The sequence below is a fragment of the Kwoniella dejecticola genome, chromosome 9 (genome assembly GCF_000512565.2).
Source record: "Kwoniella dejecticola CBS 10117 chromosome 9, complete sequence".
In the NCBI taxonomy this organism is placed as follows: Eukaryota; Fungi; Basidiomycota; class Tremellomycetes; order Tremellales; family Cryptococcaceae; genus Kwoniella; species Kwoniella dejecticola.
In genome coordinates, this window is record NC_089309.1 from 576,896 (window position 1) to 592,190 (window position 15,295).

General features: G+C 49.1%; 6 protein-coding genes across 6 annotated transcripts; 2 read left to right on the forward strand and 4 right to left on the reverse strand.

Moving 5' to 3' along the window:
- Nucleotides 1-574: 574 nt before the first annotated feature.
- On the reverse strand, nucleotides 575-3,686 carry I303_107176 (uncharacterized protein; the record flags this gene model as incomplete). The annotated part of the gene is made up of 2 exons (XM_018409858.1): nucleotides 575-3,502; nucleotides 3,582-3,686. 2 exons carry the CDS (start codon nucleotides 3,684-3,686, stop codon nucleotides 575-577), a joined length of 3,033 nt encoding a protein of 1,010 aa, XP_018260861.1.
- Nucleotides 3,687-4,231: 545 nt separating this feature from the next.
- I303_107177 (uncharacterized protein) lies at nucleotides 4,232-7,651 on the forward strand (the record flags this gene model as incomplete). The annotated part of the gene is made up of 15 exons (XM_018409859.1): nucleotides 4,232-4,238; nucleotides 4,297-4,437; nucleotides 4,496-4,871; nucleotides 4,932-5,000; nucleotides 5,071-5,242; nucleotides 5,304-5,444; nucleotides 5,517-5,618; nucleotides 5,697-5,859; nucleotides 5,913-5,988; nucleotides 6,044-6,129; nucleotides 6,194-6,405; nucleotides 6,468-6,650; nucleotides 6,706-6,936; nucleotides 7,009-7,356; nucleotides 7,481-7,651. 15 exons carry the CDS (start codon nucleotides 4,232-4,234, stop codon nucleotides 7,649-7,651), a joined length of 2,478 nt encoding a protein of 825 aa, XP_018260862.1.
- Nucleotides 7,652-8,052: 401 nt separating this feature from the next.
- On the forward strand, nucleotides 8,053-9,428 carry I303_107178 (mitochondrial 54S ribosomal protein uL29m; the record flags this gene model as incomplete). The annotated part of the gene is made up of 3 exons (XM_018409860.1): nucleotides 8,053-8,563; nucleotides 8,780-8,952; nucleotides 9,030-9,428. The coding sequence occupies 3 exons, from the start codon at nucleotides 8,053-8,055 to the stop codon at nucleotides 9,426-9,428; spliced, it is 1,083 nt and encodes a 360-aa protein (XP_018260863.1).
- Nucleotides 9,429-9,651: 223 nt separating this feature from the next.
- On the reverse strand, nucleotides 9,652-10,616 carry I303_107179 (uncharacterized protein; the record flags this gene model as incomplete). The annotated part of the gene is made up of 3 exons (XM_018409861.1): nucleotides 9,652-10,082; nucleotides 10,216-10,493; nucleotides 10,579-10,616. 3 exons carry the CDS (start codon nucleotides 10,614-10,616, stop codon nucleotides 9,652-9,654), a joined length of 747 nt encoding a protein of 248 aa, XP_018260864.1.
- A 689-nt stretch (nucleotides 10,617-11,305) lies between these two features.
- I303_107180 (uncharacterized protein) lies at nucleotides 11,306-11,893 on the reverse strand (the record flags this gene model as incomplete). The annotated part of the gene is made up of 1 exon (XM_065969520.1): nucleotides 11,306-11,893. One exon carries the CDS (start codon nucleotides 11,891-11,893, stop codon nucleotides 11,306-11,308), a length of 588 nt encoding a protein of 195 aa, XP_065825592.1.
- Nucleotides 11,894-14,086: 2,193 nt separating this feature from the next.
- I303_107181 (uncharacterized protein) lies at nucleotides 14,087-14,936 on the reverse strand (the record flags this gene model as incomplete). Its single annotated transcript, XM_018409862.1, has 3 exons — nucleotides 14,087-14,547; nucleotides 14,623-14,858; nucleotides 14,932-14,936. 3 exons carry the CDS (start codon nucleotides 14,934-14,936, stop codon nucleotides 14,087-14,089), a joined length of 702 nt encoding a protein of 233 aa, XP_018260865.1.
- Nucleotides 14,937-15,295: the final 359 nt, after the last annotated feature.

Sequence of the window (15,295 nt, forward strand, 5' to 3'; positions counted from 1 at the left end):
ATATGCACTATGTTGATGTGTTGCGCTTGATGACATCTACGATCTACGTGGTGGTCATTTGAGTGAGTATGTGTGTGTGTTCTATAGTCCGTTGATGATTCAGATGAGTTACAGTATAAGGATGGACTACGTTGACTGCCTATATTCGGCCGCGGTCCAGCTGATTTACCGCGTATGGTGATTGTTTTGATCATCTTGGCTTGGCTCTCTCTCTACGTTGGAGTGGTTCGATGACCATGAGTATGACTGTATGACTAACCCTGAGTGATCAATCAATTAAAACCTCGTGGCAAGTGGCACTAACCCAATCCAGCGATTCACCGACACATCGATTCACTTTCATCCCAATTCCGATTTCAGCTCAATCAGACGTACATGTGCACGCAATGTTATGCTGACGCTGTTGCTGACGATCCTATAAGACATGGGTTATACATGTATCATTTGATATGAAGATAGGACCGCTACTAGGAGACCTTTCTCACTAACAAGCCCACGATCGTCCTTCTGATCTTTCTTGACTGTTTTCACACATCGCCTTCCACAGCTCAACCTAATTCAATCGATTCTCCCCTCACCGTCTAGGCGCATCGCACACCGTACATTTCTCTTTCGCACTATCAGGGTTCTTCAACATACACGTACCGCACTCCCATTCTCCTGCTCCAAACATCGGTTTTGACGGCGCAGCAAGTCCACCAAGTCCACCGAACCCACTAAATCCACCTGTCCCAGAAGCAGAAGTGCTAAATTGGGGCTTCGGAGCAGGTCGCGGTGCTTCACAGACTGTACATTTCTCTTTGGCCGATTCAGGGCTCTTCAACATACACGTATCGCACGTCCATTGTCCCTCTGAAGCCCCACTGCCAGTGCTTCCCCCTATCAAGGTCGAACTTGCAGTGGAGGCTGAAGATGAACCAAATGAAAATCCCTGCTTGGGTGCTGAGGACGGTAGATTCGTAGTGGTTTGACCGAACCCAAATCCGAAGGAAGGTGCAGATGTAGATGTAGACCCAGAGGTCGTGGACTTTGGTCGAGGTTCTTCGCAGACCGTACATTTCTCTTTGGCACTTGCGGGGCTCATGAGACCGCATAAACCGCATTTCCAATCCTTCTCTTCGGCCTCAGCTTGAGGAGCCATATCTGATTCTGAGGGTGAAGGAAGGGTGAATTGGAACGAACGGAGTTCTCGCTTCTTAGCTTCCTCCAACGCAGCAGCTTGAGAATTACTTGAGGCAGTGGATTCGAGCGGTCGAGGTAGAGTGAAAGTGAAGAACGGTAAGGCCGGTTGAGCGATCTTTAGAGCCGAGTCTTTGGCCGATAAGTATATCTTACTGGTGTCCAGCTTGGCGGGTTGAGCCTTCTCAGGCGACTTCGATCGTTTGTCATCGATTGACTCATTATCTTCGTTCGGTATCGGCGTAGTGGAAGGCTTGCCAAATGCAAATGTAGGTTTCGGGATAGAGCTAGCATTATCACTTGAAGAAGCGATGATGGAGTTTCGCAGTGGTGAATCGAAGGCATTCGCATTCGCTTCCGCAGAACCGCTGGGAGTGATTGCTGGAGATTTAGGTAAAGGCTGATTGTTGAATGTGATAGAAGGCGTGGTGAATGGCTTGAATGTCTCTGCTTGTGGGATCTTCATCGACGATGAAGCGGTTCCTAAGCTGGAAGTGGGCGCCGGCGCTTTCGCAGAGATGGAGGGTGGCGGAGAAGGCGCTCTAGATGACGATGCTTGAGATTCATCGAAAAGCTCATCAATCTCCATTATATCGTCATCCGTAGGAGTGGGGGTGTCCACCCTGCTTGAGCTTCTCAGAGATCCGCCTGGTTTCTCCCATGGTCTGACACCTTGGATCCTTTCGATCGTAGTCAAAGGCTTGCTGCCTTTCATAGCTTCTCTATTCGATTCCAATTTGGCAGCGGCACCTCGTGTCGGGGTTCGTCTAGCCGGAGATCCGCCATTGACGGATCTGCCTAAGCTTTTTCGAGGGGTCGATCCGGCAAAAGCTGTACTTGGTTGAGTGGGAGGTACGGCAGGTATAGGAGTAGGGTTGAGAGAAGTACGATCGTATGGATTGAAGATGACCGGTTCGGCTTTTCGTGTGGGTATCACGGGTCCGATTTCTGCATCTATGATGTCCATGATGATTTCGGCAGCACGCTTCTTGCCTGCTATTTCCGCTTCTTGTTTCTTTTTTGTCTCGTCATCATGAGCACTAGAAGGCTCAGATGCGTTGCGACTCAACGGTGATGGTCTAGCTGGAGTGCGAGACGAGATCGGTAATTTCTGTGTGCCCTTGTCATAAACGGCCAAGGCGGGCATAGATATACTTGAAGATAAAGATGAGCCAGGTATCCGAGACGGCGATATAGATGTGGAGAAATCGACGTCCATGCCATTTTCCTGCTCATCATCGACCTTACGTTTCTTGCCGTTCAACTGGTCTTCGAAGTCGGCATTGCCAAAGTTGAAAAGAGGTTTGAGGCTGGATTTCTTGGGTTGAGGTAACATCCTCCTAGGTGACATACCTGGACCCAAATATCTCTGCCTGTATGGTGATCCACCGGTACTGCTGGATTGTGTACCGACTGCAAATACCTTTCCAGGCGTTGAAGCTTGATTGCCACTATCGCGGGATTTCTGAGGTGTAGATAAAGAAGCGAAGGAGTTGGACGATCGGATACTCCATGGGTACGATCCAGCTGCCCAGCCTCCTCGGCTTCTATCCTTGCTTTGAGTGTAGTTATGAGAGAAGTCAGACTTAGTTGGACTTCCACCGAATTGAGATTCAGATTTCATATTCTCCGTCAAGCTTTCTATGACTCTGAAATCGTCTGAAGTCATATGTTGCCCTTTCTTGGCTTCCAAGAAGGCAGTGAGCGCTACCGACGATGCGGAAGACGATAACCCTTCTATCTGCTGCGGTGCCAGTGGCGGCTGCGGTTGCGGAGTCGAGGAGGGAGGTAGAGGGCTACGTTGTGGAAGTTTTCCTCTGGATAATGTAGTAGCATCCATCGTCTTGATCTTTGATGGCAAGATGTATTGTGAGTGCGTGGAAGGCGACTTGGCCGTCAAAGTGGGCATCGATGGAGATGGTCTGATGTGGTTGTGATTGAGGGTAAAATGACCTGGAGCAGTGGGTGTCGGGGGTTCAAGTATGACGTGAGAATTGGAGGAAGCTTCCAGACCCAATCTAGCCGTTTGCCTCCTTCCTCCAGGGATTTCCTTGGCTCTCCAATCACTGGCTCGGGTATCAAAGTCTGCTCCTGATCGTCCGGCAGCAGCCGCAAGAGTGAACATGTCCTGGCCGTCCATCTGAGAAGGAGGCTGGCCATTCCATTCGTCCTCTGAACCAGATTCGGATTTCGTATCTTGGTCGCCCTCCGTGATCCGGAGCGGTGTCGGCGCATCATTCGAATGTGTGGGTAAGACCGACGAGGAAGATTTAGTGAAAGGGGACGAGACGTAGCTGACTATCGATTTTAAGGTGGCCAGAGGCTACATCGGAAATGATGTCAGCCAGCGATCAACGGGATGCAGATCAAGAAGGGAAGGAAGGAAGGCATTTTGGGCTCACGGTGATTGATGCTGATTTACGGAGTCTGGAAGGTTCAGGTCGATTGTAAGGCGTTCGAGCGATTCGCTCCGCCCTAAGATCTCGCTGCGATGATGATCGCTCCATGATGAATGAGTGATGAGGCCTGTAATCTGCTTGATCTAATTCTGAGCTTTGGTATGGCAGCTGTGGTGTCGACCCGACTTGAATATTAGCTGAAATTGTTATTGAAGGGTAACTTCGGTTTGACCGCCGGAAAGGGTGACTTGATGTGTCTGTGCGTCACACTGACTGGGTCGGTCGATTTATTTCTCAATGCGACTTTGAGAAGGGCAAGACAGGATCACTTTATCGTGGATAGGGGATGTCTTATTGTACTTGTATGCCTTGGGAAGCGGACACACACACAACGATGGGCGAGGAAGGGTAGTCTTAGGATGGTTCTGATGGAAAGCTAGGTCGGGTAGAAACTAATTGATCCGCCCGTTTAAGCTCTCCCTAAGCCACGTGATTTGGATTGAGGCTTGACTTTGTGACGCGTCAAGTTGATGTCACCGTGAACATTACTATTACTCAAATCCCATCGATCAGCGTCGTAAAATTCGTGTTCTTACACTTGATACTGTGATACTGCACCATCTACCAGCTTGTCTCAGTCACTCAAAGACACCATGAGCGGTGAGCAGACCCCGCATAGCTTTGCACAGGAGAGAAAAGCTCATAGTTGACATCGTAGGTCAGGAGACAAAACCTAACATCGTCAAGAAGAAGAAGCGCGTCGTCCAGTCTGACGATGAGGAAGATGACGTACCAATGAACAAGTCTTCTTTAACCAAGATAGCGGAGACCTCTTCACCTCAGAAATCACCTAAGAAGGGTCAGCCATGTCGTACCCTCATCCCGTGCTGGAAGCTGATCATATTGCGATCGCATAGAGTCATCACCGCCTCACAAGAAGCCTAAGGTTTCACTTACTCCCGAAAAGATAGCTTCGATATTCGCAGCGCCACCAAAGAAAGTAGAGGACCCCAAAGCATCGGTCGAACCTTCTAAGACCCCAACAAAGAACGTCAAAGAGGAGAAGCCTAAAATAAATGGTAAAAGCAATGGAAAAGACAATAAACCGGTTGCGTCCATTTTCGCTAAACCGGCTAAAGCATCTTCTTCAAAGGTCAAAGTGGAAGAGGGCGTGAAGGCTGAAGTTGAGGAAGACGGCGGACGAGGTAGTCCCACGAACGATGATGAGGGTGAGGAGGAATTAGAAGATGAAGAGGAGGAGGATGAACAGGAAGAGAAGGCCGCTGTAAGACTGTATGTCAGCTGGAGGAGCGCCTGCCTTTCATGCGTGAAGCTGACAGGCAGAAATTATAGAGCTTCGATCTTCACGAAAAACCATAAAGCTGTACCTGTTGCTGATAAGGGATGGAAAGATGGGGAAGCGTGAGCAGCTTTCTCAAAGCGGAGTAATCCATCACGCTCGATTAATCGATAAGCTGACAGTATTTTGCAGTGTGCCGTACGCAGCATTGGTATCGACTTTCGAGAAGATCGAAGCCACCACCAAAAGGCTGGAGATACTGGAACTTCTCACGCAGTTTTTTCTTGTGGTCGCCAAACGAGACACGGCGAAACAAGCCAAAGATTCGAATTTGCTCAAAGTGGTGTATCTATGTATAAATAGGGTAAGCTTTCCCAAACTGACTGCCACAGGTCTACGATAGCTTATAAGATTGCGTCTTCTAGCTATGTCCGGATTACATGGGTATAGAGCTCGGTATAGGAGAAACTTTGTTGATCAAAGCCATAGCGGAGAGTACGGGTCGAGCCACAACGAAAATCAAGGAGGATTTGCGAAAAGAAGGTGACTTGGGGAAAGTAGCGATGGTATGTCTTTCAGGCCTATTCAATGTGTCATAAAGAGTGATCATCACGGCTGATCGCAGTGATGGGGCGCAGAACTCCCGAAACACGCAGCCGACGATGTTCAAGCCAAAAGCCCTCACAGTACCATACGTATTTCAGAATCTGACGGAAATAGCAAAAGCGACCGGTAATGCTGTAAGCTATTTACGTGTGACACTGCTTTCCGTCCCCAGCATATTTGGCTGACTGAGCTTGCTGCCTTGTACTACCTAGTCACAAGCGAAGAAAGTGGGAATCATCAAGAAGTTACTGGCTGCTTGTCAAGGGAACGAAGCGAAATTCATCGTCCGATCACTAGAAGGTAAATTACGAATAGGTTTAGCAGATAAGACTTTAGTGGTTGCTTTGGCTCATGCCATAGTATTGAAGGGAATGAGTGAGTCATATTCTCAAGATGTCCTGAAAGTACGCCTCTGATGCGAAGTGCAGGTGAGAAGAAAATACCCCATGATCAACTGGCTGCGAAATTGGAGGAAGGCGCGGAGATCGTCAAGTCCGTCTACAGGTATGTCAGCAGGGACTTGCACTAGCGGAGGCAACAGCTGACTGAGTCAAATTAGTGAATTGCCAAATTACGATCTGGTGATTCCTGCGTTACTTGATACCGGTGTAGAGGGCTTGAAGGAGCGATGCAAACTTACACCAGGTCAGTCGGAATGTCACTTTTTGCTTGTTACGTTGGTCGATCCGCTGAAACTCTTGACCCATAGGTGTTCCCCTGAAACCTATGTTGGCGAAACCGACGAAGGCTATTGGTGAAGTGCTTGATCGATTTGAAGGCAAGGAATTCACATGCGAATACAAATACGATGGAGAGAGGGCTCAAGTGCATCTGCTGGAGGATGGATCGATAGCTGTGTTTAGCAGAAACTCAGAGAATATGAGTGCCAAATACCCTGATCTGGTGGAACAAGTGCCAAGGGTGAGCTATTCGTCTACGCTGCTCGTCTTGCACCCGACAGCTGAATCTGACATGCGTGACAGGCCATCAAACCAACAGTCAAGTCATTCGTGATTGATGCGGAAGCAGTAGCATTCGACCTGGAAACCAAGAAGATCTTGCCATTCCAAGATTTAAGTAGGAGGAAGAGGAAGGACGTCAAGACTGAAGATATCACTGTTCGAGTGCATCTCTTTGCTTTTGACCTGCTATATCTGAATGGCGAGGTGAGTGTCAGCTGCTGACATCGTGAACGAGGCGCAGCTGACCATGCCTCGATAGTCTTTACTCACGAAGGAGCTCAAAGAACGCCGAGCGTTACTGCAAGAGCATTTCCAGCCCGTCGAGTCAGAGTTCGCCTTTGCCAAATCATCCGATAGTCAATCTACCGAAGAAATCGGTGCCTTCCTGGAAGAAAGTGTCAAGGACGGATGCGAGGGTTTGATGGTTAAGATGTTGGCTAGTTCCAATTCGACGTACGAACCAAGCAGGCGAAGTATGAATTGGCTCAAGGTAAGTGCATCAATCAGCCGTTTCGGGGTGCAGGACCGCCCAGACTCAGCTGATATCTGGTGGTGTGTTCAGTTGAAAAAAGATTATTTATCGGGAGTAGGAGATTCCCTAGACTTAGTGGTAATTGGAGCCTATTATGGGAAAGGTAAACGAACAAACGTGTACGGAGCCTTCCTACTGGCGTGTTACGATCAAGATTCGGAGAATTACCAGACGATATGTAAGATCGGTACTGGGTTCAGCGAGGAATTCTTATTGGAATCGTACAACCTTTTGAAACCCCTAGAAATCGAGGTGCCGAGAGGTGATATGGAGATAGGAAGTGCTAAACCGGATGTATGGTTTGAGCCGAAGATAGTTTGGGAAGTCCTGACTGCGGATCTGAGTTTATCGCCTGTCTACGCGGCTGCGCATGGTCTTGTGAGTCAACGTCTTTCTTCTACTTCTTTCGATAGCAGGCTCCACTGCCGGCATTGGGGAAGGTGTGCACTCTTCGATTTTCATATTGCGCAATGGCTGATGCTTAAACTGCACTATTCGCTAGATCGATTCGAGAGGTATCTCATTACGATTTCCCCGATTCATCAAGATCCGTGATGACAAGTCAGCGGACGAGGCGACATCTGCAGAGCAGGTATCTGAGTTCTACCAGAGACAGGTCACTGCGGGAGGAGGCAAGAAAGGAGGTGGAGGTGGGGAAGATGATTTCTGGTGATGTGTATTTCACGATCCGACGGTCTCAATGATTGAATCGATGGAGTATATCAACATTGCTCTTGGCGCTCTCACATTCACATCATGCCCTTCTATGTGCTTGTATGCATCATCCTGTGCTCTGTATATGCTATACTAGCCCGACTCGATACAATGTAGATGTTTGCGATCAAGTTCTTGTGACACAACGGAGTCTCACGCGTGTCGGTTGAATTTCTTTTTCTTTCCTTTTTCTCAATTTATCCGACAATGTCAGAGCGTCTTCCGCTTCACTTCAGCTCGTCTTGGATTTCTGTTCACCACGAAATATCGATACCATCTGTAAGCGATCGCCAACCCAATATACTGACTCTGACCGTATAACCACCACGAATCAACTCCAGAGCCATCGCTGCGCGCATCATGTCAATCAGTAATAGTATCTCCCGCTTGCCCCGCTCTTTTCTCCCTCCTCGATTCGCCCAACCTCAACTCCGATATCTACACACTGAGGGCCGTCAAGTAGACCATCAAGGACCCACTACTATCCCTCTTCAACAACTGTCTCATCCAGGTACAAACAACATCGAAGCTCCTACTCCCCACCTGGAGGAGTTGGAAGTAGGCACTCCACCCTTACCAGTACAAAGTACCCGACCAACAAAAACAGCGAAAGGCCAACCTATAGTTCGTCGACCTGCACGAACGATTCCCGTAGCTTTACCGAATGGTGATCCCGAACCGACGACATATCCACCCTCAAAAGAGTATTACGATTCGGTAGATGCTCAGAAACAAGCGAAACACCCTCTATGGCAGTTTTTCCACTTACCGACGCATGCGAGAGCGAGGATCAGTCAGTCGCAGAATAAACCCCCTGCAGAAATGGGGAGTTTGGAGCCGCTAACGAGGGACGATGCGAATTTGCATAGTGGTGAGTCTGCTCATCTGTTTTTCTCTGTCTTGGACTCTGCGATGTGGCCCTTTAGAATGCATTCAAGACACCTATTTCGAATTGCACACATGTGACGCAACTCCTTTTCTTACTTCCTACGATGTATTCCAACCATGGCTTGTCGACTTGCACTTGCCATAACCTGGATGATATGCCCAACTGGAAGTGCTGACCTAGATCTATCGGACATCACAGGCCGATCGTGGACAGCAGCGGAACTACGACAGAAATCATTCCAAGACTTACATACCCTCTGGTATGTCTTATTGAAAGAACGAAACGTCTTAGCCACTCAGAAAGAAGAGAGAAGGAGATTGAATATTGGTCAAAGAGTTGATGGAGAATTATTGACTAGAAGAGCATTCCGAGTGAGTCCAGCGTCAAATCTATGCACCAGTCATTTCGACGAGTGGTCTAAAATTGATAACATCTTGATCACTGGTAGTGTCGGAAAACAATGGCTCGAATCAAGTACGTCCTCAACGAAAGACGACTAGGTTTAATAGCAGCTGCCGGACCCAAATTCAACGTCGATCCAATCCACGTACCCTGGAGCGCATCAGGATCGACCGATCCAGCGGGTGCAACAACAGCTATAAGGGGAGAATCACCCGTCCCCTTGCATATCTTGCAAAGCAAATCACATACGAGGAAAGCCGCGGGATCGGACTCGCCAGGAGCAGAATCAGGCTCGTTCACTGAGGAACCGATTGTAGAGTCCGAAGAGGTGGCTAAGGAGGAAGTGGAAAGTAGAGATGAGGGTTTCGGAGGTGGGAAGGAGGCGGAAACTTTCGATGAGCAGGTGAAAGTCACGGAGAGTGGGAAAGTGGAGAAGAAGGATTAGTCATGTCTAAGACAGAATGCAGACTATCTGTTTTCCCATTGTCCCGATCTTCACTGACCATGACTGACATAAGATCCTTGTCGTATATACAGCTAGAGACAGATACTGATCGAAAAAGGTCGAAATACTGTATCGCCGTCCTCCCTCCTCAACTTCGCCTCTCATAATTGTCCGGAAGCCCATAGTGTCCAATTTCTTCAAAGCTGAATCGACGGGAAGACGCTCAACCTACAGAAGCCCTGTTGTTTATGTACAAAGCTAATCCCGCGTTCATTACCACGCTCGGATGAAGATAAGCTGTATAGTTGGGATTGTATGGGTCGTCGATCGACTCAGCGTGCCCTTCGATCCAGCGCATGAGCCGGCCAGCACCCGTAGTGTCAAGATCATGCGGGTCTTGGATCGGTTGAGTCCAAAGTCGGTCGAGCTTGTCCGATGTCATCTCACAATGTCTGTGGACTGGACTGCCAGGAAAGAACTGATCCTGGGTCCCTCTGAAGGTCCGGCTCAAACGGCCCAATAAGTTCCACCTGCTATCAGTCATGTCTTGCAATTGGATTTGCCCTGTGTTATCGTAACCGGGCATCTTGATTCCCGTCAGTGCCAACGAGTGATCTCGAAGACGCGAGGTTTCACCAGAAGCCCCAGGATAGTCTGCCATAGCGGAACACTCGTTATTCAGCACGCACGAACGACTTCCCGAATTGGTGGTGTAGACTTCGGATCAAGGAAAAACGGATATATAACTTAAAGGGCATGACAGAACAATCTCGTCTGATCGACTCACAGATACCAGTAGGTCTCCCATTGTGACGTTTGATGATCATTTGCTGGGACTCAAAGTCGATGGTCTGCTGATTGGTGGACAAAGAGCGCACGACCGCAGCGATTGTAGCCGGCTCAAACATTTGACCGAGTTGATACAGTGTTTCGACTGACCCCGTGAAGACGTGAGAGCCTGCTCCAGTGCCAGGTGTCATCGTATCCTGCGACAATTTATCGCCAACACTGCCAAAACCGAAAGGATTGTCTCCGAAACCCATATCATATCCGTCATCATCAGAGCTGTTGCAATATCAATCGTCAGCTAAAACCAGGAATCCAACGGTGATTCTGCCGTATAGGTATCATAACGATGTATGCGACTGACTCGACTTCTGACTGCGCAGGGGCTGAAGGGTCGGTCATGCTGCTTCGAAGTGGACTGGTGGTGATGCGCGTGAAGACAAGTAGGGGGTGTATAGTACGAGAGGGATTATTGGATATCGCAGGAGGACGAAGGCAAGTCTTGAAAGGTACAGATGCTGGACGTGCGTATATATACCATATTTTGCGAATGGCCATGAATGACCCGAGCCTGTCTCCTCAGCGAAGACTCCGTTTCTGTCAAAGGATATCACTGGCGATGACGCGCATTCTGTCTGATTCATCGACAAAGGGTCACGAATTAGCCTTTCACAGAAGACTGACCCAGCTGTCGTCGAGTTCAGGATGACCCGGTATGACTCGATCTCGCTATGTGCCAATTCACAATGATTTTATGCTGCATCTGGACCATCAGAAGCATCTCACTTCGATTTTCTCCACGGATGGAACTTGGCATACAATAGCATAATGGAGATATTTGACTGACGCGCCTTCGCTCAATGACGCTCCTCATCCCACTGAAACGAGGCCCAGTCGGAAGACATTGTGCGGCGTTGCAGAGTCGCTGTTCTCCCAGCGAGTATCACTGATCACGAATAACCTCATTCGATGCGACTATTGCCACCGATGGACGACTACCGCTACTTTCAGAAGACTTGAGATGCATGTTCTTGAGGATAATATTATGTGATCCTTTCATAGGTCGCACTGGGACTTGAAATCCAAAGCAATTACGCGCTGCCTGCGCTTGAGGCCATCGCAGAAGCGATAAGTGCCGCCCCTACCGTGCCTAGGGTAACAACACCGCAAGCAGTAGTGGCAAGAGCATACGAGTTGCAGTTGGTCTCTGCTGCCTCACCCAAAGCTTGAAGGCACAGACAGAAGGGGTCGCAGGGGTCGCAGGGGTCGCAAGTAGGAGCATTAATGCCTCTCTTGTTTCCGACTCTGACCACCTCGACGTCCTGCTGATCTGCTGCAGTTGCAGAAGTCGACTGACCAGCTACGTCAGAGCCTCTTTCGTCTGCGATTTTTTGATGTAGTAGGTCCCTTACTCTAGCGGACGATTCTTCGTTCTTGGAGACCGTAATTTGCTCGCTTTTCTCCAGCTGCTCGATTTTCGATCGGAGCGAGCTAACGTGATCTCGAATGTCATTGTAGACCGATTCGATTGGTCGCTCTTGGGAGTAAGTGATGCCGAGATCCCGGGAGATTCGCTCTAGCGCTGCTTGATCGAGTCTGTTTTTATTGAAGACGCTGGAAACATTACAACTTCGACATGTGGCGACCAGAAAGTCGGCTCGAGAATCATCGAAAGTCATTGATCCTTGATGATTAGTGTCAAGATCCGCGCAGAGCAGATCTCTCGCATCTCGCGCTGACCAGCCTGATGGGTCGAGAGACGGGACGGGACAAGATGGACATGGGGCTTCCCACCATCCGATGATGGAGCTGTGGCACTCGAGTGGCTCATACTGGAGTCACTGTGTTCAACGAATGCAATGTACGAAAGCGACGGACAGAACGAACAGACGCGGTGTAATGGGTCGAACGAAGTGCCTCTGAATAAGACTTGTTAAGTATGTACGAATGTGCGATGCGATAGAACGAAGTTGCAAAGTTATACGATATACATTTCTTGAGAGGAGAGTTCTATGATTCGGACAAGTAGAGCGACCTATTTATACCTTTGAAACTCGAATCTTCGGAGCTGGGTTTCCGAATGTTCGAGTCTACAAGTCCGTGTATCCCCACGGACTCAGCTTCGTCTAATCGGAACAGCCGCTTGACCCTTGTTTTACTTCAGCCCTGTGCTCCGTGTGGCTGGTCCCGAGACATGTTCTACCTGGATCCCTATTCTTTCTCCTGATAACTCGGAGTATCACACGCGGAGTGTGGGAAAATCAAGATTTTGGATCAGCACGGCTAATGCTCTATACATGCATATATACCAAAGAAGCAGGAGTGGGGTTGTAATCTGATCCAGGACGTGCAGCATTTGACTCCTGAAGAATGAAATTCTGTGCTTCCCACAAGGGACGTTCAGATGGCAGTAGTGGTCGTGACGTATACCACTGATCAAGCCGATTACTGTCCCTCACGTACATCCCTTCAGCCGGCGAAACGTCGGGTTCAGGGCCCTCTGAACGCTGGAAGGCGCACTAAGAACTAGTCACATCAGAAAAGGAGGCAGATCGCTTCTAGTCTAGGGACAGAAGTCTTCCCTCGTTTGGAAAAGTATGATCAGTGGCGCCTTCGCTTGAAGAACGCGGTGAGGTCTAGGCCCAACATTTACTGGGATGCATATGACTGCATATCAAGCGAGGCTTTAGTATAGCCTTCTGAGCAGCACAGACATGCGGTCTAGACCTGGCGAACACTGAGGTTACGCGCTCGAAACGGACAAAGCAGCTCCAACGACCGTAGCAGTGACCCCCACAGCTAAAGTACAGTAAACGCATGCGCCACATTCTAACGCACTTGACGTTTCACTTTGGGCGTTATCGTCCCATAAGTCCGATATAGTCTGGATACATCCATCGTTCGGGTCCTTGAGGCTGACTTCTTTCACATGCTGATCGGATTTGCAGCTTGCGCACAATCTATCATTACATGACTGTGCGAATTCCGCGAGTGAGGTCTTGATTGTCTCGTCATCAAATTCGCTGCTGGAGATATCGCTCATAAGTCGGTCGAAGGACTGGCGGAGAATGTTCAAACTGTCTTTGAAACTATCACGATTGCCATCATAGGCACGGTCATCGTTGTAGTGATCTATATGTGAGTTGCTGATGATATCGCAATGCCTTATGAGATCGCACTTTGTGGGCTCATCGAGCTCGATACTATTCAAGTGTCGTCGAAAAGAGGAGAGCGTCCTCCTGAGTCGATCTTGATCGTCGGCCTCGCTCATCCTACTCGCCGTGGCAGGACAGCTTAAGCCTTTGATTTTAGTAGTAGACGACTGACACTGGGTCATCATTCTTGACGTGCTGGGTGCAGCACCCCTCGCCAAGCAGTCATAACCGCGAGACGTTGCCGGTGTTTGGTTCATGCTGTGCCGATCACAGAATCACTTCAAGCCAAGTCGAGATACAGGAGTTTTACTTCGCCGCGAATGTCACTATCCAATTTGTACCTCACTGCAACGCGTGACACGAGCCTCCGAAGTCATCGGATTTTCCACAAACAATGTGTGCCAGAGGGTCGTGTGTTCCGTTAGTGTCGGAATGCTTTCTGTCCGGGGAAGGCTATCATGGAAGGGCTCCCTCTGTTCGACAGCAGTCCATGAGCTAGACATATGAGCTATATCTCCTATACAATGCATTCGCGCACTATTCGTAGGTGCAAACGAACCTTCCCTTGCCATCCTACATCCCATTTGCTTTCGCCTAAACCCCATGAATACTGGCACTTCCAAGATTTGATCCTGTCTGCTGATGAATCCCGCGAAACGACTGACAGACCATGCGTAGTCTCAGAGACGTAGCTCCCCTGAATAGGGCAGTCGTCGCCTATTCTTTCGAGGCCTCTTCTGGGAGATAACGCTCTTGTCTGGCATACAAGGAGAGGGCGATACTTCCAGCCGCCAGACTAGCCTGGTCCTCAGGGATAGAGACCGCTTGGCCCTCCGCGGTCGTCTGCTCTTGGGTGTTACCAGTGCTGCAGGCACTGTTCGCCCAATTGAGCAATCTGTTGAGATGCCCGGCCCTTTGCGCCATTTTCTCTCTCTGGCGATCTAAATGGCGATCGGTCAATCCTTCCTCATCTTCTGGCTCTGCGATGTCCCTTTGGTATAGCGCTAAGGTCCCTCGCAGATCATCAAGATGATTCTGGACAGTTGCATTCCGCGAGTGAGTTTGACTGATAATATCGACGTAGGATCGCAATTGGGCATCCCTTATTTTGGCATCCTCGATCTGGGACCGAGCGTGGGAAAAATCATCGAGGGTAGCTTTAAGCTCGGTCCCGCAAGCTGAAGAAAGAGTCATGAGGCCGTCAGATTGATGGTCATACCCCCGCTAGGTGAATTGGACATCCATTCGCTCACTGATACCAAGGGGCTGCCCTCTGCGGTAGGACACGTTGAACATGAGATTCTCGTCTGTTCCCGCATAGACTCTACTGTCATCGGAGGCAAAGCTGTTTAGGAACCTAGAGATATATTGAGCGCATGCAGATGAGTTCAGGTACTGTAATTTGTTCCCAGAATGCTTCTCTAGCTCTCCCTGACCGAAATGAATTTGAGTGGGAGTTTCTCCTACCAGCGCGAATGAGCTGCCGCCCCTACGCGGATGGAAGTTAGCAATGCTCAAGACAAGATACTGTGCAAGAGAGGTCAGAAGAAGCAAGTACATACGACATGATATGTGTGCCAAAGGAGTCTGGATGGGAGGTGATTCAATAAAGTAGAGAGATGTAATGCTTGAATGAGTAGGTTGAGGTCAATCTGGGAAACGAGTTGAGAATATGATTTGCGGTGTGGGCAAAGTAGCTCTTTATATAGCTCATGACAATGACAAATTGGACCGAAACGCACAAGGTAGAGTGAAGGATGGGAAGGCAACACGTCATAGTGTTCGACAGGGCTGTGCTGTCCAACAAAGGTTGGCCATTGGTGTGAAGGTGTGACAGGTAGCTCATCAAAAGAGGGTATTTTCAAGGCACTGAAGTGACATCCTGCTCGAGTCGAGTCATAGCAGATGTCATAACCTCTTGGAGGT